Source organism: Microcaecilia unicolor, chromosome 6, assembly GCF_901765095.1.
Source record: "Microcaecilia unicolor chromosome 6, aMicUni1.1, whole genome shotgun sequence".
In the NCBI taxonomy this organism is placed as follows: domain Eukaryota; kingdom Metazoa; phylum Chordata; class Amphibia; order Gymnophiona; family Siphonopidae; genus Microcaecilia; species Microcaecilia unicolor.
The window spans coordinates 77,291,562-77,316,269 of NC_044036.1; the positions used below are offsets into that span (position 1 = coordinate 77,291,562).

The window sequence follows — 24,708 nt, forward strand, 5'->3', positions numbered from 1 at the left end:
ATGTCTAAGGGCCAAGAAACTTGAGTGTATTAGGGAGTTTATTTGAGAATGAAAAGTTAATTGAGAATCCATGATGACTCCCAGATACCTGAAAGAATCAATTAAAATTATAGCACATCCTTGAAGAGTAAGAACAGCTGAAATCTTCAGTGGACGCCCTGTTATCCAGGAGGCCACTGTTTTGGATGGATTTAGAAGAAGATGGTTAGTATTGAGCTATTCATTGGTGGAATTAATGCAAGATTGCAGTTCTGTTAGTGATGGGTTTATAGAGATCTTGTATAGAGACTGAGGATGTCATACACTACTACTTTTGCATACTTTTAGTCATAAGGTACTACTTTTGCGTATAAAAGCACACAGATCTGGAACGCATTACCCATGGCCCTGAAGAATATAGACAATCTAACCAGCTTTCGCAAATCTGTGAAAACACATCTCTTCAACAAAGCCTACTAAAGACATCCTTAATAAATCATTCCTCAAACTACTTAGGTGCATCAAAAACACCTCTCGCAACACCTTACCTAGCACCTTGCATCTAAATCACCTACCTTCAGCTTATTATCGACTGTATTTAAGATCATGTAATGACTTCATCATAACAACACTCTGTAAGCCACATTGAGCCTGCAAAAAGGTGGGATAATGTGGAGTACAAATGCAATAAATAAATAAAATGTGTATGCTTAAATGGAATGACTTTGTATCAAAGATGCCAACGGACTGAGGAAGATTTTGAAGAGAACAGGGACAAAGACCGAGCCCTGAGGTACGCCACATGGCAATAGAAAGGAGGAAGAAGTCAAAGAATGTGTGGCTACAGAAATAGGAAGTGAACCATTTGCTGAGATGCCTATATCGGAGAGACAGGAGAGTAACAAGTAGTGATCAATTAGATCAAAAGCTGGAGTTAAATCTAAAGAGACAAGCAAGGATGCATTACCATTATCAAAAGCAGCAAACAGGTTCAAAAGGGTTGTGCAAATTGTTTCAGTAGAGTGTCCTTGTTGAAAACAGGATTGGCATGCGTGTAGAATATTAGATGATTTTAAACGTGAAAGAAGCTGGTTCAGTACCACACATTCAGCTAATTTGGTCACAAGGCAGAAATTGGAGATAGGCTTGTAATTCTCAACCTGATTGATGTCTAGGGATGGATGCTTGAGAACTGGACGAACAAGTGCATACTTTCATTCATTCATTCAGAACAAAACCAGGGATATGCTGATTGCACCAAGGGAAGTACTTAAGGCAGATAAAACTTGAATTTGAATGTGTTTACAATCATATTTAATAAAAACTAGTAAAAAAGGCCCGTTTCTGGAACGAATGAAACGGGCGCTAGCAAGGTTTTCCTGGGAGTGTGTATGTTTGAGAGAGAGAGCCAGAGTGAATGTGCGGGTGTATGACAGAGTGAGACTGTCTGTGTGACAGTGTGTGTGTGAGAATGAGAGTGTGTGGCAGGGCCCCCTCCCTAATGCCCCTCACCCCGTTCCCTCCCCTCCTTTTCCTCCTCCTTCCCACACTTTAGGTTCCTTAAGGCTTTCAAAAGTCTATGTACCCCCGTGGCCCTAACGCCCAGTATCCGGATACCCCACCGCTTTCCTCCTCACCACTCCCCCAAGATGTAACAGTTTCACATCCTTCATTTTTTTTTTTTTTTTTAAGTGTCCTATCTACCCTGTGTCCAAATGTTCAGATTGTGTTCCTCTCGTAAATTTTAATTTCTTTCATTCATTCAGAACTTGCCCCCCCCCCCCCCCCCGAACACTTTCGGTTCCTTCAGTCTTTTAAAACTGTGCTATGTACCCTGTGTGCTAATGGCCAGCATCGAGATTGTTTTCCTTTCCCAAATGTTCATGTCTTTCAGTGGTTCAGAACTCCCCCCTCCCCCCCATTTAACACTTTCAGTTCCTTCAGCCTTTTAAAACTCTCCTATCAACCCTGTGTCCTAATGGCCAGCACTCAGATTGTTTTGCTTTGCCAAATTGTCTGTCACTGAGGTCAGTGCGTGCCTGCCTAGCAGACCACTTCCGGCAGGCACGGTCCCAAGCACATCCTGTTGGAGGTGAGAATTATTATATAGGATATATTCACAGTTAATGTATCTTGTAGATTTTTCAATGAAATGCTATTCCCATTCTGTCTGATGCTGCTCTTCCTCTTTCAGTGTGTCTAGCCATAAGGAAAAAATACCAAAAAGAAATTGTGTGTGTGTGTGGGGGATATCTAGTCCATATCACAAGGAAAGGTAGTACAATAACAGAAAGAAAAAGAAGAAAAAAAAGTGTCATCCATTAGATCAAGTACATTCAAACTAATTAGAGCCCTACATACTTATACACCCACCCAGATTCTTTAAATACAAAGGATCTGTGAAAGCAAAATTGACCCTCTGTTCTGCGGTTTGATCACATACGAGAGAGACCAAGTACATACATAAAGACGAGAAGAAAAAGCATCAAGGTCTACCAAGAGTCCTTTATTAATAGACATGACACGGGCCGTGTCTCAGCTTCAATATTCCTACGTTGGTACTATGCTCCTTCCTGGAAGAGAGTTGACCATGAATGAGATTTCTCCAAAAGGGTGAGGATGGATATTGGGTGGACACTAGATGGACCGGATGTCCAGATGCATCCTTTTCAAGAATGAAGTGACAAGTGTGTGCTTTGGTGGCCTAGGAATATGCCCTGTTGCCAAGATGCCTTGTAATAGAGGAAGGATAATGGATTAAATGTGTGTGGCTAAACGTTTAATCATCTTTGCTGATCAAGGGTCCAAAGAGAAGGATTTAGGTTTAAAGCTCTGAAGAATTTTTTGCATATTGAGCAGAGAGAACTCATGAAAGGAAGATCAATCCTCTATGTAGGAGATTAGATCGATGGGTTGGTAAGTCTGAGAGCAAGGCAGGTGGTGCAGCCGTGCTCGGAGGCTGGGGCATCAGTGCAGGAGAGCTTCTAATCATAAGGATTTTATCTTGCCACACTTTGGCAAAGGTGTCCGGGGGAAGTAACTCCGCCAAATTAGAAGGAGGGATAGCAGATTAAGTTGAGATATTCAAAACATGGTCTAGTTTCTGTGGCTTATTAGTAGCACCTTTAAGCTAGAGAAATAAGTATGTGTAGTTGTTCTGACTGCTATCCTGAAGTTGCAGTATCTATGTTGATAGATTTGAAGAGGCATATAACATCTAAATCCGATTTTGGATGTTCTGCGGAAAACGTCCAAAAATCCAGTAGCAAACATGTCAATTCCTTAACGTCTCTCCGTACCGACCCAGAATGCAACTGATGAGTTGTGTACACCTTCCAACAGGAGGAGATTGCGAACTCTGACTCTATGGAGAGCCAATAAGAGCCCTAGCTAACTGGAGCTAGGCTCCGTATTATCATTCTCCAGCAGGTGGAAGGTGGTGAGCCCTTTCAGTCTCTATTTCTTTTCTTCTGTAATTTTTAAATCATTTCTCTCAATTGGTGGTGTGAGTGGTTTGATTTTTAGTTATTCTTTGCCCCAGTGTCTCTTGCTGTGACTGGAGGCTGAGATCCATGGGGGGTCTCCCTAAGCCTCAGGGGTGTCGCACTCGGGTGGCCAGGTCCCTCCCCTCTCCTCCTTTGGCCTTCCTGCTTGTTTGGTCTTCTGTAGGTTGTCAGCCAGCCTTTGAGGGAAGAGTGATTTAGGCTTTGAGAGAGAGGAGCCACTGACAAAAAGAAAAAAAAAAAAACTAAAAGAAAAAGTAAACACGAGCTAAAGGCAGTGTTGTTCACAGGCGCAAACGAGCTAAGTGCATCTGTGTCCGCCTCTGTCTGCAGCGGCTTTTCTTTACTCTTTTTTGGTGACGTTTTTTTTTTTCTCAGCACCATTGCTGAGAAGCTTAAACATTGCTCAGTCAGCACAGTCTAGCGGCTTCTGGGGTCTGCAAATTCTGTATGGCAGTGGACAGTGCAGTGGATTCCGGTTCCTCCTGGGTCATTTCTGTAGCGCTGGCGGTAGTTTCTAGGTATTCGGGCTGCTCGGAGGCAGCACTGGTGCCCGGAGTGGTGAGAAACGCTGCCATTTTGTCTCAAACTGTGCCAGCAGACAGGCCTGCTTCTGTGCAGTCTCCGCCTTTGGAACAGGCCAATTTAGCCTTATCAGTGCTTTCAGGGTCCTCATGAGGTGGCTTCCTGCCTGAATTTGTGTTACAGATGTATAAAACTTTTATGTTGCAGAAGTCTAATCCCCTTTCAGTGGGTGAGAACATGGAGCGGAAATCGTCCCAGGGGGGCCTAGGACCTAGAGGAGGATCTCGTATCATTTTCAGATTAGGACATGCCCTCTTTGAAGGGACCAAACTATTTAGGGGAGGGGATGCTTTAAGGAACCCAGCATGTTGGAACCTGGGGGGGGGGAGCCCTTGCTTCCAGGGGAGGATTCTTCTGTAGTTCATATTTTCCACAGGAAGATTTGCAAGAGCTTATTTCTTTGGTGGCTTCTATCTTTCATTTTGAGGAGGACCAGTCCCTGACCGTGGAGAACTGTAAAGTGGATCTTCTAGTGAAAGGTATTAGAAGATGAGATAAGACGTTTCTGCCTGGAGTGGCTCCTGTGCTTTGCCAGTTGAAGCTGGGGTGTTGTGACTGGTGGTGCCCACTTTGAAGGCATATAGGTTCGCCCTTTCCCTGCCTTACCCATCCCACCTGCCTACCAGAGTCCCTCTGTTGCTGCCTGCCTCCAACTTTCCTCACAGTGTTAAAAAAAAAAAAAAAAGGAGTACGCTTATGTTCTGCGTAGCTTTTCTGAGGCTATTTTCTACGTGCAGCTTGACCAGAGTTTTTGGCGCGAAGCCGCCATTTTACTTACATAATTCTGTCTGGTTACGTGACAGGTTGGACGATGGCTGCTGAAGCAGTTAAACGCTGCTACCATTGTGGTAAACGCAGATCAGCAGCGGGGCTCTGTAAGATGTGCTGTTTAGACGCTAGAGCTAGTACGAGCATGGCGAGCGATGATTCTTCCTGCTCAATGGAACTGGCATCGGGCGCCATTTTGGAAGCGCTGCATGTCTCGACCCTCGCTGTTGCAGAGGAGTCTGAGTGCAGGGGGGGCGCCTCAGTTAGAGGCTACCAGAGGAGCTCCTATTCCCGTTAATCCTAATTCGGAGACGGAGGGTCAGGGTGAGTTTTTCTCCCCGCAGTTTGTGCTTCTAATGCATAAAGCCTTCATGCTGAAGAGAGCTCTGCCGCAGGTGTCTGACACTGCGCTGCTACCTGGTTCCCCCCCCCCCCTCCCCCGGGGGTGTTGATGGCCCAGGGCTGGCTACTTCCCCCGAGCGTTGGAAGGACGCTAAACATAGATGGGTAAATTCCACATCGGAGAGTGGCACACTTCCCTTTTCCCCCCTGTGGTTGGGCGGTGTGGATTCTGAGGGTTCTGGCAGGGCCTCTTGGTCTGATGAGCCAGAGGAAGGTGCCGGTTTGCCACCGGATCTGGATGATCCCAATGCGGTGAGGATTTTCCACCGCGATGAGCTGCCAGCGCTCATTTCTGACGCCTTGCAGGCCCTCTCAATTGATGATCCTGCCAAGGGCGAGGCCTCCTCTGGTAATCCGAGGATGGCGAGTACTAAGAAGCCTGCTCGAGCCTTTCCTACTACATAAGTACATAAGCACTGCCACGCTGGGAAAAGATCAAAGGTCCGTCAAGACCAGCACTTTGTCTCCGACAGCGGCCAATCCAGGCCCCAAGAACCTGGCAAAAACCTAAAATTTAATAACGATCAATGGACTTTTCCTTCTGGAATCTGTCCAGACCCCCTTTAAACTCAGCAAGGCCAGCTGCCATCACTACCTTCTCCCGGCAATGAGTTCCAGAGTCTAACCACATGCTGAGTAAAGAAAAACTTTCTCCAATTTGTTTTAAACCTACCACATTCTAATTTCATCTTGTGTCCCCTAGTTCTATTATTGTTAGAAAGCGTAAACAAACGCTTCACATCTGTCCGCTCTACCCCACTCATTATTTTGTAGACCTCTATCATATCACCTCTCAGCCGCCTTTTCTCCAGGCTAAAGAGTCCTAGCCGTCTTAACCTCTCCTCATAAGGTAGTCGTCCCGTCCCTTTTATCATTTTCGTCGCCCTTCTCTGCACCTTCTCCAATTCCTTTATATCTTTTTGAGATGAGGCGACCAGAACTGAACACAATACTCCAGGTGCTTATTTCGGCTCAATGGTCTGAACCAGATGGGCCTTTGAAAGTGGCCAGGGCTATGGGTCAGCTTTACCCTCTAAGTGAGGAGCACTTGGCCCCTTTGGGGATGCCTAATGTGAACGCTTTGGTCGCGGCGGTGACTGAGGACCGCCCTCCCCGTAGAGGGAGGGGTTGCCCTGAAAGAAATGCAGAACCGACGGCTTGAATCCGCATTGAAACGATGTTTTGAAATATCGGGCCTCGCCTTAAGGGCATCTATTTGCAGGTCGTATGCTGCCCGGGCCTGCCTTTCTTGGTTACAACAGGCAGTGGAGCAGCCCACGGATGATGAGGAGTCCCTCGCTGAGGTTGCACCGCGGATGGAGTCGGTCCTGTCATTTTTGGCTGACACCCTCTATGATCTGGTCAGAGCTTTGGCTAAACATGTCTGTGGCGGTTGTGGCCCGCCGCCTTCTATGGCTATGGCATTGGGCGGCTGACATGGCCTCTAAGCACAGGCTGGTGAAGCTTCCTTTTCGGGGCCACCTGTTATTTGAAGAGGAGCTGGAGAAAATTGTTAAAATCCTGGGGGACCCTATGTCCCAGCGGTTACCCGAGGATAGGCCAAGGCCTTCTTCCAAGGGTTCTGTGTGGCCCTCCTGTTCCAGACCTCGCTTCCGTGAAGCTCGCAGGTATCGCCCGGGGCACTCTGCTGGGTTTTCTCAACGTGCCCGTTTTCAGCAGAGGAACTCCTTTCGCTCGGACAAGTGTTCCGCAGCGGCTGGTTCAAGGCCTGGAATTCAGGGGCGGCCCCTGCAATGACGGGGTGCCGGTCCATTCCTCGATTCTTGCAGTAGGAGGACGGCTTTCCCTCTTTCTCAAGGAATGGACCAAGATTTCCTCCGATCAGTGGATCCTGGACCTGATCAGAGAAGGTTACTGATTGGAATTCAGCGCCCCGGTGAGAGACGTGTTTGTGGAGTCCCAATGCGGTACTGCCGTCAAACGGGCAACAGTAGAGGAGACCCTACAAGTCTTGTTGCACCTCGGGGCGATGTTCCCTGTGCCTCTCGCTGGACGCGGCTGCAGTTGCTACTCCATTTACTTTGTGGTGCCTCGGAAAGGGCGGTCTTTCTGACCGATCCTCGATTTAAGGTCAGTTAACGAGGCACTAAGTGTGCGGCATTTTTGCATGGAAACCCTGCGCTCCGTCATTGCGGCGGTACAGCCAGGAGAGTTTCTCACGTCTCTGGACCTAAAAGAAGCTTGCACATTCCTATTTGGACCCCTCATCAACGGTTTCTCCGGTATGCGGTGTTGGGAAAACATTTCCAGTTTCGGGCCTTGCCTTTTGGCCTCGCCACAGCTCCCCGCACCTTTTCCAAGGCAATGGTGGTAGTAGTTGCTTTTCTCAGGTGAGAGGGTATCCGGGTTCACCCGTACCTTGATGACTGGCTCATCGGAGCAGATTCGGCAGACGAAAGTCGTCTGGCCACATCCAGAGTGGTCTCTGTACTGCAATCTCTGGGCTGGGTCGTCAACATACCCAAAAGTCACCTGACCCCCTCTCAGTCTCTCGAATATTTGGGGGTCCAGTTCGACACGGCCTCGGGGTTTGTCTTTCTACCCGACCAAGGCGGTGCAAGCTTCAGAATCAGGTCCCTCTGCTCCTGCAGATGCGTCGCCCGCGAGCTTGGGACTTTGTCCAGCTGCTGGGGTCGATGATGGCCACCTTGAGGTAGTGCCATGGGCGAGAGGGCACTTGAGACCACTGCGGATTGCCCTGCTTCAACAATGGTCTCCGATGTCCCAGGATTATCAACACAGACTAACGTGGCTCCCTGCGGCCCTGCTCAGTATGGAGTGGTGGCTCTCCGACAGCATGCTGCGGCGAGGAATGCCGCTGGCGCTTCCCTCTTGGTGCCTGGTTATAACCGATGCCAGCCTGGTTGGCTGGTGAGCACATTGTCATGGAAGCTATGCCCAGGGTCTGTGGACACCCACGGAAACGGGATGGTCCATCAATCGCCTGGAACTGAGAACGATATTCCAGGCTCTTCTGGCCTTTCAGAAGACTCTGGAGGGGCTGGCTGTCAGAGTTCTCTCGGATAACACGACATTGGTGGCTTACATAAATCACCAGGGCAGCACTCAGTGCAGAGCACTGGCCGCGGAGGCCGCTCAGATTTGCCACTGGGCCGAGCTTCACCTGCAGCTTCTTTCTGCAGCGCATATAGCAGGTCAGAGCAATGTGCAAGTTTCTAAGCAGGCATCAAATCGACCCGGTGGAGTGGGAACTGGCAGACGAAGTGTTTCATCAGATCTGTGCCAAATGGGGAACGCCCGTAGCGGATCTAATGGCGTCGAGCGCCAATGCCAAAGTCCCGTTCTTTTTCAGCAGTCGGAGATATCCTCGCTCGGCGGGGTTGGATGCGCTGGCTCAACCCTGGCTCTCGGGCCTCCTGTATGTGTTCCCTCCTTGGCCCTTGATAGGGCGAGTCCTCCTGCGAATTCGGCTACATCAAGGAGTGGTGATTCTCATTGCCCCGGATTGGCCCAGGCGGCCGTAGTATGCGGACCTCCGGCAGATGCTGGTGGAGGCCCCTTTTCCTTTGCCTCTGGTGCCGAACCTGTTGATGCAGGGACCTGTGACCATGGAGGATCCCTGCCGCTTTGGTCTTACGGCATGTCTCTTGAGAGGGCGCAATCGAGAGACAAAGGCTATTCTAACAGTCATCTCCACTCTCTTGCAGGCTTGCAAGGGGTCCACTTCCGTTGCTTATGCTCGATCTGGTGCCAGTTTGAGGCGTGGTGTGTTTCAAAGGCGATCACTCCACGCGGGCTACAGTCTCACCGATACTGGATTTTTTGCAGGATGGCTTAAAAAAGGCTTGGCCTACAATTCCCTGAGAGTCCAAATGGCAGCATGGCTTGTTTTCAGGGAAGGTCTCTGGCTTGTACCTGGCCGCTCATCCGGACATTGCCCGATTCTAAGAGGAGCACTCCGGCTCCGCCCGCCGGTGCGGCTGCCGTCCCAGCTTGGAACCTGGGGCTTGTGTTGAAGGCTCTCCAGTGTTCGCAGCTTCGAGCCGCTGAGGCGAGCTTCGGAGAAGATGCGACTATTAAGACAGTCTTTTTGGTGGCCAATGACATCGGCGAGATGGGTGTCTGAGCTCCAGGTGCTGTCCTGTCGAGACCCTTTCTTACAATTCTCAGAGTCCGGGAGTAACGGTACATACGGTACCTTCCTTCCTGCCTAAGGTGGTTCTAGCAGGTTTCACCTACAACCAGCCCATTTATCTGCCCTCCTTTACTAGGGAGGGAGTTTCCGGAATCTTTTGGGAACTTACATCTTCTGGATGTTCGCAAGGGCTCCTTGCCTATATCTGCAAATGTCAAATGACTTCAGGACCTCTGATCACCTTTTGTCTTGTTGTAAGGCCCTCGAAGAGGGTCTCCGGCGTCTAAGGCCACTATAGCCCGTTGGCCTCAAAGAAGTCATTTTTTCTGCGTATCTGCTGTCAGGGCGGTCTTAGCCTGACGCGGTTTAAAAGCGCATTCCACGAGAGCGATTTCCTCCTTGTGGGCTGAAACAGGAGCACTCTCTCTTCATGAGATCTGTAGTGCAGCTACTTGGGCTTCTAAGCTCTCCTTTGTCCGGCATTACAGACTGGATGTTGCAGGCGAAGCGGGAAGCGCAGTTTGGAGCGCAAGTGCTTGTTCGGGGAGTGGCATATTCCCGCCCTAACTAGGGAGTGCTTTGGTACATCCCATAAATTAATGGATTCATCTGCTGCTGATGACAAGGAAGGAAAAATTAGGTTCACCTTGGTAATTTTCTTTCCTTTAGTCACAGCAGATCCCTCCCTGTCTGATTCTGTTTTTTTGTTCAGTTTTTCCTGCAGATATGTTCCCTCATTGGGAGAAGTTGGAAACAGTTTTCAGGATTTCTGTTTACTGTTCTGGTACAGGAGGTGAGATTGTCCCTTCTTTGTGTGATTATTGCTCCTGTTCTGGGTCATTCGTTCGCTGTGAGGAAAGTTCATGTTATTCTACTTTGAGGATACATAACTGCTTTGGAAGTTTCAAATACTAGGCAGATGGAGCTAGCCGTCCATAGAACACTATGGTTTTTCAGTGTTCTCTATCTCCATCTGCTGGTAAGCGGACACAACCCATCAGTTAATGGGTTTCATCTGCGTGACTAAAGGAAAGGAAATTACCGTCCGGTTGCATCCATTCCATTAGTAGTTAAATTGATATAGTGTGCAAACAGTTAATGGATTGCATAGACAAGTTCTCATTACTGCATGAATCACAGTCAGGATTTCTCTTCTCCCAGTACATAGTATGGAGACTGTACTGGTCACTCTGCCTATCTATGTTCAAGCATGAATCGCATTAGGTCATGGTGTTTTCCTACTCCAATTCGATATGTCAAGCGCATTTGACATGATAAACTACAGTATACTCTTATGTTTACTTGATCATCTAGGATTGGAGCAACGTATTTTTGAACCAGTAGGACAGTATTTGGACAATTGAAGGTACTGACAGTTAACCATGAATGTGGCAGAAGAACTGATATATATTGTTCGGAGAGTCCGTAGAGAATAAGAGTTTGTCATCAGCTGTCAGTGTGACGAGCTGAGAATTAGAACGAACAATTAATTCAAATATTGGTTGACTTCTTTGAACTTTAGTCGAGAGCACTCTGCTTGATGCAGAAAGGTCGAATTGTTCACAAGATTTAATCTGTTCATGTTTCTAAAGCAGGAATAAATGAAATGTAATAGATTGTTCATGTGTGATATTGTTATAAAAAATATTGGTGATTTATAAAGGTCATTAGAAGTTTGAAGTTAAGTAATAATTGACCAAGTGAAGAAGTTCTTTAACCTTTGATTGTGGAGTACAGAATTTAAGGGGGTATCCTGAAAACCTTGACTGCCTGGATGTGCCTCAAGGACTGGCATAGAGTAATTGTGTAAGATTATTTTGAGAAAGTAAGAACAGATCCTACAGAGCTTGACTATACATGAAATAAGAAAAGTCAATTCTGCATCTAACGCTGATTGAAAAGTAAGGGTGATAAAAGGGCACTCTGAGGAACCTCCATAAAATAAAGGCTTTGGTTTGGAAACTTCTGGTTCTACTAAAACACATAGATGTCTATTCTCCAAAATAGACTTAAACCAAGACAAAACTCCACCATTACCCCAGTCGGCTCAATAGATTTGTATGGTCTAAGTATCAAAGCCTGCATATAATTCTAAGAGCACTAGAATAACATCAGTGCCTTTATGCAAATATTTCCAACAGTCATCACAATGTTTCCGTACTATAGAATTTTCTGAATCCAGAATAAAATACCAGATAGAGGTGTATTTCAAAGCACTTACTTACAAAGTTACATAGAGGCATATTTTCAAAGCACTTAGGACTTTATAAAGTTCCACGAAGGCATATTTTCAAGCAGTTAGCTTTCCAAAGTTCCATAGGTTTCTATGGAACTTTGGAAGGCTAAGTGCTTTGAAAATATGCCTCATAGGAACCTATGGAAGTTTTTTTTTTTTTTTTTTTTACAAAAAAGTACATTTGAGACAGGTCTGAAACTTTCAGGTGTACTAGAATCAAGTGTAAATGAACAACAGCTGTATTGTGGGACTCATTAATCTGGGGAAAAACAACTGAGCTGCCATAACATGAGCAGCTTCCAACAAAGCGGATGGGCATGGATCAAAGACAGAAAAAAAAGACGATGAATGGAATGAGCTAAGCTGCAGACCTCTGCCAGTGTTACTTCTTGAAATACAACAAATTTATTAACTAACTTCATTTTACCATGTTAACCATATCCTAATCTAAAACTTTCTTCAATTCACCATTGGCAGTAGCTATCTCATTTTTATTAATGTAATGCAGAATGACTAACAATTTTCTTATGAAAGAAAACAGTATTTCACTATCAAATTGGGGGAAACCCTCTGCAAATCACCCTTAGATATGTTAAAAAAAAATGTTAGTTAATAAAAAAATATTTTTAGATTAATTTGGGGTTTTTTGATAACTGAGAAAAGAAGCCACCCTCGCCTCAAAAAGTGCCAACTTACATTTACACGCTTCTTTCCTCCATACACTTCTATTTTCAATTTATCCTAGCTTTTACACCAGGTCATTGTTGCTTCCTTAGCACTCCCTCCGGCCCAGAATGTGACTGATGGGTTGTGCATGCCTTCCAGCAGGTGGAGACCTGAAAATTCTGACTCTAGATAGAGTGAGCCAATAAGAGCCCTTGCCTGCTAGAGAAAGATCCAGTAATCTCAGTCTCCTCAGGTAGAAGGTAGTGAGCCCTTCAGTCTCTCTCCTCTACCCTAGTTTTCTTTCTCTGTGTGTTTCTGCTAGTATTTTAAATAACATAGGTTTCCCACTACTTTATGTTTCGAGGAAGAGGAGCCTCCTGCCATAGAGGAACATAAGGTGGATCTCCTATTAAGGGAATTTGTAAACCAGGCAAGACCTTTCCTATGCATCAGGATATTAGGGACATTATTCAGGTGCAGTTGGATGTACCGGATTCAGCTTTTAGACCCGTTAAGGCTATGGTTCATCTCTATTCGGTTCCTGAGGTGGACAAATCCCTTCTGAAGCCTCCAGTGGTGGATGCAGTGGTCTTGGCTGTGTATGAAGCAGAATATAGTGCCTGTGGATGGCGGCACTGCGCTTAAGGATGTTCAAGATGGCCGTTTGGAGGCTTTGTTGAAAAGTAGCTTTGATGACTAGGCCTTGGCAGTGCAGGCAGCCGTTTGCTGCTCTTCGTTGCTAGAGCTTGCTTTCGTTGATCAGAGAAGGTGCTTGATCTTCGGATGATTTGTCCACCATAGACGCTGAATTGGCTAAGCTTGAGATGGGTTTCTGCTTTTTTGGCAGATGCTTTGTATGATTTGCTGAGAGCATCAGTTAAGGTCGATGGCTTTGGGAGTAGTTGCTAGAAGGTCTCTTTGGCTCCGAGGGGTGGTCAGTGGATGTGACTTCTAAGGTCTAACTCGGTAGATTTCCCTTTTGGGGGTTCTATTTTGTTTTGTTGAGGACTTGGAAAAGTTAGTCTGTAGTTTGGAAATACTAAAGTCCCGTGGCTTCCTGAGGACCGGCCTAGGGCGTTTGGGCGCTGTTTATTTTCAGGCCATGGTCAGGGTCGTAATTTTTGTTGCTTTAGACCTGGTAAAATGACTCAGGTTTAACTTTCCCGGTTTTTTCAGAGGAATCTGTTCTTTTAGGAGCTCGCAGAGGGGACAGGGACACAGGAGCCTCTTTCCAGTCTCCCGCTTGTCCATCACAATGAAGGTTTCTGGTCCAGCCCCTAGTTCCTGTGGGAGCGTGTCTAGCGCAGCTTTATTGGAGGTGGGCCCAGATTACCTCTGATCAGTGGACACTGGAGGTTATTTGAGAAGGATGCGTCTAGAATTTGCGCCAAAAAGATCTAAAGGTGCAGGGGTAGATGCTCTTCTTCAACACTGGCCGGTGGGTCTTCTTTATGCCTTTTCCCCATGGCCGCTGATAGGTCATCCTGATTCAGAAGCACAAGGGTCGCGTAATCTTGGTAACTCTGGATTGGCCCTTCAGACCTTAATATGCCGATCTTCTGCGTCTGTTCGTCGGTTCTCCTCTCAATTTCTGGGAGATCTAGGTCTCTTGGTCTAGGGCCCGTGGCTCATCCACACCTGGGTTGATTTTGTTTTACAGCTTGACTATTGAGCGGGTACGGTTGACAAAGAGAGGCTACTCTGCGAACGTAGTGGCCACAATGCTTCGGTCCCAGCGTCGCTCCACTTCTCAACTATATCAGGACATGGAGAGTGATCGAGGTGTGGTGTGATGAGTTGAGTATTTCTCCTTTTTGTGTTTCAGTGGCGCAGATCCTGGACTTCTTGCAGCGAGGATTTGAAAAAGGCTTGGTGCTGTCTTCACTTAAGGATCAGATTGCGGCCTTGGCCTGTTTTAAGGGGCACATTCAGGGGAAGTCTCAAGCTTCTCATCTGGATATTGTTAAGTTTTTACGAGGAGCGTGTCTCTTGTGGCCTCCTCCTTGGATGATTTTCCTCTTTGGGACCTTAACCTGGTTCTGTCGGTTCTCTCGAAGTCTCCTTTGAGCCTTTGGTGTCCTGTACTAGAAAGATTTGGCACTCAAGGTGGTATTTCTGATGACCATTGCCTCGACTAGGAGATTGTCAGAGTTGCAGGCTCTATCTTGTCGTTCTCCATTTTTGGAATTTGCTAAGGGACTGTAGTGTTTGTGGCCAGTCCCTTCCTTTCTCCCTAAGGTTTTGTCCTGTTTTCTTTGTCTCATTCCATGATTTTGCCTGTGCTTGGCTCTTCCGGGTCGGAGCAGCAGCATCATTAGAAATGTCTTGATATCAAGAGGGTTCCTGAAGCATTATTGAAAGCTACAGAAGAATTTTGGCAGACGAATCGCTTGTTTATCCTGATTGGGGATCTTAAAAGGGGTTAGCAGCTTCTAAGGCCCACTTTTTCTTGGTGGCTTAAAGAGGTGATAGCTTCCACTTACTTCCTGGCCGGCAGACCAGTACCCGAAGGAGTGAAAGCTCACTCTACCAGGGGACAGGTGACTTGTAGGGCAGAGCGTTTTCTACTCCCGCCTTTGGAAATCTGTAAAGCGGTGATTTGGTCCTCTTTGCATTCTTTTCGAAACATTACAGACTGGATGTGCAGAGTTGTCAGGATGAAGTTTTTGGGGCGCATGTTCTTGCAGCTGGTTTCTGGGTTCCCGCCCATAAAGGTACTACTTTCCCATCGGTCACATTCCGGGCCAGTCCGGAGGGACACTGAGGAAGGAGAAATTAGTTCTTACCTGCTAATTGCTTTCCATTAGTCCAGTGATGGCGAACCTTTCAGAGACCGAGTGCCCAAACAGCAACCCAAAATCTAATTATTTATCACAAAGTGCCAGTACTCAAGGGGCGGGGTCACCACCTATGACTCCACCCCTATGATAGCCACACCCCTTACACCAGCCATGGCACATATAAACAGACATCATTGAAAATATTATAGTAGTATAAGAGAAAAAAAAAATAACATGATTTTCTTTCATTATAAATCATTTCTATAAAGCTGTTACAGCTCCAGTATACCCAGTGCAAAATAAGACAGCAGATGTAAATTCTCAAATTGGACATATTCCAAACACTAAAATGAAAATAAAATGATTTTTTCTACCTTTGTTGTCTGGTAATTTTGTTTTTCTATCCATATTGGTCCTAGTCGCTGATTAACAGGGCTTCCTTTCCATTTATTTCTTTACTTTCTTCCTTCTTCATTTCTTGCCCTCCATCCATGTCCAGCAAACCCTCCTCTCCCCTCCAGCTACAAATGTCCAGCCACCCTCCTCTCCCCCCTGCCCTTCCGCCCGCCTTCCCGGCCTCCCTCCCTCCCACCCAGCATTAAGCCTCCCACCCAGCATCTGGCCTCCCACCCTCCCAGCACTAAGCTCCCTCCCACCCAGCAGCACCCAGCATCAGGCCTCCCTCCCACCCAGCACGCAGCAGCACCCAGCATCAGGCCTCCCTCCCACCCATCAGCCAGCAGCACCCATCACCAGGCATGCCTACCTCCCTCCCACCCAGCACCAGGCCTACCTCCCGCCCTCCCTCCAACCAAACAAGCATCAGACCGCCTGTCCTCCCTCCCTCCCAGCACCAGGGCCCCCCTCCTCCTCTGAAATTTAAAAAGCATACCAGGTTAAGGTGGCGTCAGCAGCAGCAGCAGCGAAAAAGCGTGTTCTTTGTTCGGTGCGCCTTCCTTTCTGTCTCTCAAGCGTTGGTCCGCCTATGAGGGCGGGACCAGAGCTTGAGAGACAGAAGGGAAGGCGCGCCAAGTGAAGAACACACTTCCTCGTTGCTACTGCCGACGCCACCTTAACCCGGTACGCTTGTTAAATTTCAGAGGAGGAGGGGGGCCCTGCTGCTGGGAGGGAGGAGGACGGGCGGTCTGATGCTTGTTTGGTTGGAGGGAGGGCGGGAGGGAGCAAGGGCGGGCGGCCTGGTGCTTGGTGGGAGGGAGAGTGGGCTGACCGGCAACGGCGCGCGTGCCAAGGGTAGAGGGCTCTGCGTGCCCTCTCTGGCACGCGTGCCATAGGTTTCGCCATCACTGCATTAGTCCGTCCGGACCAACCCAGATTCCCCCCCCCCCCCCCCCCCCCCGGTGGATTATCCTGTTTATTCATTCTCTGCAAGTTAGTTTTTGTCATGGAGAGCTGTGTTGTCCTTTGCTGATACATTGTTGTTTTCAACCATAATAATAATAATAAAAAAATGATAATGCTAATAAAGAATGTTAAATACTTATAGTATGTATGATGCAAAAGGCAAATAAAGCATGAGGCACATGCTCTTTGTTAGTGTGTTGCCAGTGGCTGCTCAGGTTCACAGATGCACAGAATGTGTTCTTCTGCTTTGTTACGATATACTGGATCTTTCAATAGCGGGCAAGGGCTCTTGTTGGCTCACTGCCTAGACTCAGAATTCTCAGTCTCCACCTGCTGGAAGGCGTGCACAACCCATCAGTACATTTTGGACTGGTCCGGATGGACTAAAGGAAAGCAAATTAGCAGATAAGAACTAATTTCTCCTTTCCTAACACATTTCTTAATCCTAAACTGATCATTAACCCAAGGATAGAACTTCTGAGGTTTAAACTTTGTATTTGAGAAGCGAAGCTCTCATATAGAGAACAAATTTCTAAATTCCATTTATCTACCCTCAACTTGATGCTTATTTAGTTGGGAAAGTCCAATGTCAAAGGTGACTGGATTCATAATATTAGAATCCAGGACCTCCTTGATCCAGCGATTGTGTTGAAGCTCTCCTGACCAGATTTTTTTTTTTTTTTAGTCTAAAATTGTTTGCGAGTTGTGTGTTTGTTTTGGACCCAATGATGTAGTACAATAGTATTCTAGCCAGCATATGTCTTTTATTCACATGTCTATTTAACCATTCAGAATAATATAACTACAAGAATTTTGTATTTTGAAATAAACTGGTTTCTTTTTTGTATCTGTTTTAGCGGGCGCAAGCAGTGCTTCAGGCTGTAAACAGCAGTACAGACATCAAATTCTTCTTAGGTGGGACTGCAGTGAGTGAGAGTATGGCAACAGCGGCTCAGAGTCCTGTTCTAAGAATAATAATTGACAACATGTACTATCCTGTAACTCTCGATGTCCTTCACCAAGTAGGTTGTTATTTTTGTAACTTTAACTTAGATTTCATGCAGAATAGTGAGGCTATATAATTTCTTTCATTTATTTATTTAACAGATATTTTCTAAATTTGGAGCTGTCCTGAAGATCATCACGTTTACAAAAAATAATCAGTTTCAAGCTCTGTTGCAATATGGTGATCCAGTGATGCACAGCAAGCAAAATTAGTAAGTAAACAGTTGCTTCATGTGGTGTCTTTTTATGGATAATGATTTTTGCAACAATTTTTAGGAAAACTATTCAGTTTTAAATACAGACCAAATCCATTTAAACAACAGTATCCACCACCTTACATTCTTGCTGTTTTTTGGATAATTGGTTGTAATTTCAAAGGAAAGTCATGCTGTAAGAAGTAATTTCTCTAGACTGTTCAACATATTTATTGTTGTTTCTATTTTGAGTTTTTATTTCCAAAGAACCATATTTGCAAAAAAAAAACAAATGCTAATATCTACAAGATATGTGGTTCCCTGCAAATTTTTTTCTGACTAAAATCATTAACAAACTTGCTCCTGACACTACAGTCGGTTTAGTCCTTCATAATCTTTTTGGGGTTTAGCATCCAACTCTATCCCCTAGACCCAATTATGTTCTTTTCCAGACTGCCTTCCAAAATTAAATTATGTATATGGAATATATCAAAATTTTGGAATACAGTATGTGCCTAACTAGTTGTGAGCTTGTGTTCAGATGTTTCTGTTTTTTGTTAAAGGCAGCCTGAGCTAGGGAGTCCCACGTGAGGATAAATGTATACTGCTTGTCCTCAGAGAAGGCCATTACCTATAGCAGGTGTTCTGTGAGGACAGCAAGGTACAGATTCTCATATACTGTCTTGCCTCTCTTTGAGCTTGAATTCTAAAATCTAGAGACTTGCAGTAGGCAGGAAGACGTGCGCACATACAGTAGAACAATCAAAATTTTTGTAGTGCTGGAGAGCTGTTACTTCACTGGGCTCCATCTACTACTACTACTACTACTACTTAACACTTCTAAAGCGCTACTAGGCTTACGCAGTGCTGTACAGTTTAACAAAGAAGGACTGTCCCTGCTCAAAGGAGCTTAAAATCTAATGGACAAAATGTGCAGTCAAATAAATTGGGGCAGTCTAGATTTCCTGAATAGAGGTATAATGGTTAGGTGCCGAAGGCGACATTGAAGAGGTGGGCTTTGAGCAAGGATTTGAAGATGGGTATGGAGGGGGCTTGGTGTATGGGCTCAGGAAGTTTATTCCAAGCATAGGGAGATGCGAGGCAGAAAGGGCGGAGCCTGGAATTGGCGGTGGTGGAGAAGGGTACAGAGAGGAGGGATTTGTCCTATGAGCGAGGTTTCGGGTAGGTGCGTAAGGGGAGATAAGGGTAGAGAGGTAATGAGGGGCTGCAGATTGAGTGCATTTGTAGGTTAGTAGGAGAAGCTTGAACTGTATGCGGTACCTGATCAGAAGCCAGTGAAGTGACTTGAGGAGAGGGGCGATATGAGCATATCGGTCCAGGCGGAAGATAAGACGTGCAGCAGAGTTCTGAACGGATTGAAGGGGGGATAGATGGCTAAGTGGGAGGCCAGCGAGGAGTAGGTTGCAGTAGTCAAGGCAAGAGGTAATGAGAGAGTGGACGAGAGTTCGGGTGGTGTGCTCAGAGAGGAAAGGGCGAATTTGCTGATGTTATAGAGAAAGAAGCGACGGGTTTTGGCTATCTGCTGGATATGCACAGAGAAGGAGAGGGAGGAGTCGAAGATGACTTCGAGGTTGCGGGCAGATGAGACGGGGAGGATGAGGGTGCCATCGACTGAGATAGAGAGTGGAGGGAGAGGAGAAGTGGGTTTGGGTGGAAAGACATCTGATGACATCACCCACTTGTGAGGATTTACGTCCTGCTATCCTCAGAAAATATATACTACAGGTAATTACTTCATTAAATGGAGTTCATGTAGCATCTTAAGATGAAGCCCAACATAAGTTACAGTACTCATGCTAGACGCAAATGACCTGTTTTCAGTTTTTAAATCAGATTTTTTTGTTGAAAATAATTCGAAACTGAATAGAGCTAGAGAAATTATACCTTGTGCATTTCTTATGTTCTTAGATGTATCGCTTTAGACACCATCTGCCCAATATTTAAAACAGATGCCGAAACGGCAGTTAACTGGCTAGCTAGCGTTGGATAGCTGGTTATATTGCACAATATAACCGGCTATCTAGCGATTTTAACTGTGGAGCCAGTTGAATATGGCAGCCATATGGCTGCCACAATAGGTGGAATAACTTTGGCTGTCTCCAACTTGACTGGCTAGCGCTGAAAATCAGCGTGGCCGGTTAAGTTGGAACCGGCCGAATTTAAACTAGATATTTAATGCCTGTCACTGGAAAGGGCCCGACATTGAATATCTGGGTTCAGCACTGACTGCAAGAGACAGCCTGGCTATCTCCCGCTGTCTGAATATCGGGGCCTATGGGCTGGATTCTATATATCATGCCTAAAAAATCATCATCGCATAATTGTATTCTATAAAGTATGCCTAAATTTAGATGTACTTTTATAGATACACACCTAAATTTTCACACAATTTACAGAATATGCTGAGTGCCCATCCGTGCGACTAAATTTGTTGTGGGCAGTTACTCCAAGTAAAACTTTGTGGAAATACCGACGCTTGAATTAGGTATGGATCAAGTATCTACTATAATAAACTCACCCTCAACGTTCTGAGGACACTGACGTCAGTGAAGCCAAGCTCTGACTTCCTTCAAAAAGGTTCGAAGGTTCGTGGTGGTGAAGCCACCAAAATCGCTCCGGGCCCCGCTCTCGAGGGCGGAGCAATGGCAGAACAACGAAGGGGTTGGCAGGGAGGGAGGCGGGGGGGGGTGGGAAATCGCTCTGGGCCCCGCCCTCCAGGGTGGAGCAATGACAGAACAACGAAGGGGTTGGCAGGCGGGGGGGAATCGCACTGGGCCCCGCCCTCGAGTCAAACGTCTTCGAGCTCCATCAAAAATCTGCCTGGGGGTGGCTCCTGGCTTGCCAGTTGTTAGCCGGGGTGTTAGAGGCTATAGCAGCTTCACTTTGAAGGCACATAGGTTAGCTCTTTCCCTGCCTTACCCATGCCCCCGTGGATGTGGACATGGTCGCTTACTCATACTACCCCTCTTCTCAAGTCGCTTCACTGGTTCCCTATCTGTTTTCGCATCCTGTTCAAACTTCTTCTACTAACCTATAAATGTACTCACTCTGCTGCTCCCCAGTATCTCTCCACACTCGTCCTTCCCTACACCCCTTCCCGTGCACTCCGCTCCATGGATAAATCCTTCTTATCTGTTCTCTTCTCCACTACTGCCAACTCCAGACTTCGCGCCTTCTGTCTCGCTGCACCCTACGCCTGGCATAAACTTCCTGAGCCCCTACGTCTTGCCCCATCCTTGGCCACCTTTAAATCTAGACTGAAAGCCCACCTCTTTAACATTGCTTTTGACTCGTAACCACTTGTAACCACTCGCCTCCACCTACCCTTCTCTCCTCCTTCCTGTACACATTAATTGATTTGATTTGCTTACTTTATTTTTTGTCTATTAGATTGTAAGCTCTTTGAGCAGGGACTGTCTTCTTCTATGTTTGTGCAGCGCTGTGTACCCTTGTAGCGCTATAGAAATGCTAAATAGTAGTAGTAGTAGTACTTTTCCCTGTCCTTTCCCACTCAGTGGTTGCAGGCACATTGGTTCACCTTTCCCTGCCTTTCCCACTCATCTGAGCCTCCGAGTTCTTATTACCTCTGCTTTCCTCACAGCGTTAAAAAAAAAAAAAAAAATGGAACAGAGGTTTTCCTTTGATTCTTCTATGGGACCGGAGCTGTGATACTCGGTCCGGTGAGGTAAGAGTGTTTTCTAACTTCTCTGGGGTGGGCCCGCGATCGGGGTGTTTTTGGCGTGAAACCGCCATTTTGAATTTTCCGCCGTTTATCATACTCGAAATGGGCCAGAAGTGGTTTTTTCCAAATTTTGTGAGCTAAGGCCAAAATGGTGTGTCACTGTTGGCTCATCTGGTATGCATTCAGTGTGTGTTTGTGTCATTCATCAAAATGTGAAGCTTATGCTTGCTGGAAGCCATCTGCTGAACGAAGATTACAAAGCACTGATGGCTAAAACTGTGTGCAATTTGGAATGCAAAGAATGCATGCGTCACAGGTGTGAAATATGTCCAGGTAAAGATGTGCTTGAAAATGACCTGACAGAAGTGTTCAGTGATGCTGACCCAGGTGAAACAATCGAGTTTAAGCAGTGGGTTCATACAGATCGCACCACACTGGAGACCAAACAGATGTATGTTGATGATTTGTATCTGAGCTTGCATTGAAAGTTTCAAACCTGTCAATTCACCATTACATTTCCAAACATCAGACAGAATACTTAAAAACTGTTAAAGAAAACCTAAATCCTTGTGAAATTGTTGTTCTCTTGGACTTTGCTGAAAACTACTCCTTTATTGTCCAAGATGCTGTTCAAGGTTTCCACTGGGAAAACAGTCAAGCTACACTGCATCCATTTGTTGTGTACGTCCGTGATGCTTCAAGTGAAATTCAGTGCATAAGTGTTTGCATAATAGTGACAGCTTGCGGCATGATGCAGTTGCTGTACATGCATTCTTGGAAAAATTAATCGCGTTCTTGAAAGCAAAATTGGAGAAATAAAATATGTAACATACTTTAGTGATGGCTCAGCTGCACAATACAAGAACTTCAAAAACTTTGCCAACTTGTGCTATCATCAAACAGAATTTGGAATAATTGCACAGTGGAATTTTTTTGGCACAAGCCATGGCAAGTCACCATGTGATGCCATAGGTGGTACAACAAAGTGACTAGCTGCTCAGGCTAGTTTGCAACGACCTAGAAATAGCCAAATTCTCACAGCACAAGGCTTGTTTGAATTTTGTGATCAAAAATAAATACAATCAAGTTCATTTTTGTTTCCAAGGATGAAATTGAATCTTCAAGATCTTCACAAGAGGAAAGATTCAGTAAAGCTTCCACAGTTGCTGAAACTCGTGAAAATCACCAGTTTATTCCCATTGACTTGAACCAAATTTCAGTCAGTAGAGTGTCAAATGATTCCTCCTCATTTGTTGTCAAACTTTGTCAGTCAGATGACCAGTGAGTGTACCTGGCATAAATGTCTCTCAACATCAGCCTGGGCAGTATGGTTGCCTGTGTTTATGACAACAAATGGTGGATTGGCAATGTCTGTGACATCTTTTGAAGAACATGATGCCTTGGTCAACTTTATGCATCCATGCGGGCCTGCACGATCATTTCATTGGCCTAGCAGAAGAGATTCTTGTTGGATTTCTGAACAGCATATTCTAGCAGTTCTTCCAGTACTAGCAACTACAGCACTTGGACGACAGTATACATTTCCAGAAACAGCAGTGAAACTTATCAGTGAAAAATTCTTGTCACTTCAGCACTGAGGTTTTACTTGGGAACCATTAAGACTCTCCCATTAGGCTTGAGAACTAGGCAAAGACAACCAAATGAGCTTGGGAACCTCAAGTAAGATGCCCTCCTTCAGGCTTGGGAACCTGTGCCAAGTGGCTGGACTTGCATGGCTATCGGGCATGACCTCTTGGCGATGAGGTTGCCGCTTCCTATTGAATTGGTAGTGGCGTAGCCACCATGGAGCCAACGCATGCTTAAAGCAACTGAGTGACTTATACAGCAATAGAAACATCGATGGCCCCTATATCCGTTTCATCTATCATTCAACAATACTGGCCAAAAAACACTTTTTTTGCAATCCTTATATGGAGAGACTCCAAATTGAAAACTACATATTCTGATAGAAGGAAATCTGCTCTTTCTAATGGTGCTAAAAGAAAGAATATTGAAGCTGTCCCACTGGAGATCAAGGGCATCAAAGATAGCCCAAAATGGGGAAAAATGCTTTTTATACCAACTTTGAACGCTTATAATTTTTCAACCACTTGAAGGAAAGTGCTGCAAATTGGAATGCCTCATTACAGCCGTGCATTTAGTACACCTACCAAAAATCAACCTAAAAGGCCAACTAGTTTAGAAACTACAGCAGCCTCAACATCGCTGTAAATTGATTTTTGCCGTTTTGGCAAAGTTTGAGCCTAAACCATTCAAAACGTAAGAGGACTAGGAACTTGGGGGTTTTGCCAGTTCATTAAGCCCTAAAAGTAGTGCAGGTTCTCCAACTATCCCCCTTGTACTACTAAAACTTCCAGTTTTACAGCTTCTGTAAGTTGGCCCAAAATGTCATTATTGCTCAGGCGACATTTTGCAACCCTTTACTTGAGGTCCCCTAGAACCTCCACTTTTAGTCTTTTGAACTAAATTTTGCACAGCTTAGTTTTTTATCATAAAGAAACTATGTGCCAAATTTCATCAAAATCTGAGATGGTGAGGTGGGGACGACCTTTAAAATTGGTCCACTTGGGGGAACAAGATGGCGTTCAGAGAGGAAGTTGATCTCTGAGCTCCCGATCTCAGCCTAGGTTTGCGGTGGATTGAACCTTACCCGGTAACATCATGGGAAAAAGGAAGGGAAAGCGGTGAAACCTACCTCCTCTGGTCCCGTTAACTCCACTCCCCGTCAACAGACGCTTGAGAATTGGGGAATTCAGAGATTGGACCCGCAGACGCCCACGACGGTCAGTCCTGACGTTGTTTTGTCGGACTACAGCATAGAAGGCGTCTCGTTGAGCCCGCCTTCATTCACTGCCCTCCACGACCCGGAACTATGCTTGCAGTAGGAGTACAGCCTGAAGGGCGGACCGAAGTGCCCAGCTCTCAAGCTGCAAGAGGAGGACCTACCCAATGCCGACCCCAGAGTGATTTCTACCCGGAAAGACGACGTGGGAAACTCCGTCTCTACCAGGGTTCTGAGGGAAGTATCCGGGGAGTCCTCGTGGAGTTGTTAAACCAGCAGTGATAACCCTGGAGAACCTATGGGACGCCATACAGAGCGTGAACAAGAACCTGATTCAGGTAACTGATATCTTAAAAGAATATTTATCTTCTGTTAAAGCTTCACAAGCTCTTACAGCCTCCCAAGCTCAAAAAAATGAAGAGAGGATTGAGAATTTAGATGGAGAATTAAAATCTTTACAAAATCTTACAAGCCTAATAATCAAGGATAAAGAGATTCTGGGTAAAAAAGTCGAGTATCTTGATAACCAGACTAGGAAGAATAATCTGAGACTTCTTAACTTTCCCAAAGCATCTTTAATACCACCAACAGATATGCTTAAGAAA

The 24,708-nt window shown here is 45.9% G+C and overlaps 1 protein-coding gene across 1 annotated transcript in view; it reads left to right on the top strand.

Annotated features, from left to right (window-relative positions):
- The window catches only part of PTBP2 (polypyrimidine tract binding protein 2), a 191,809-nt gene that overhangs the window by 74,290 nt on the left and 92,811 nt on the right, over nt 1–24,708 (top strand). The window contains 3 exon segments of the mRNA XM_030208338.1: nt 17,256–17,420; nt 17,506–17,593; nt 17,596–17,615. Coding sequence (XP_030064198.1) covers nt 17,256–17,420; nt 17,506–17,593; nt 17,596–17,615 — 273 coding nt within the window.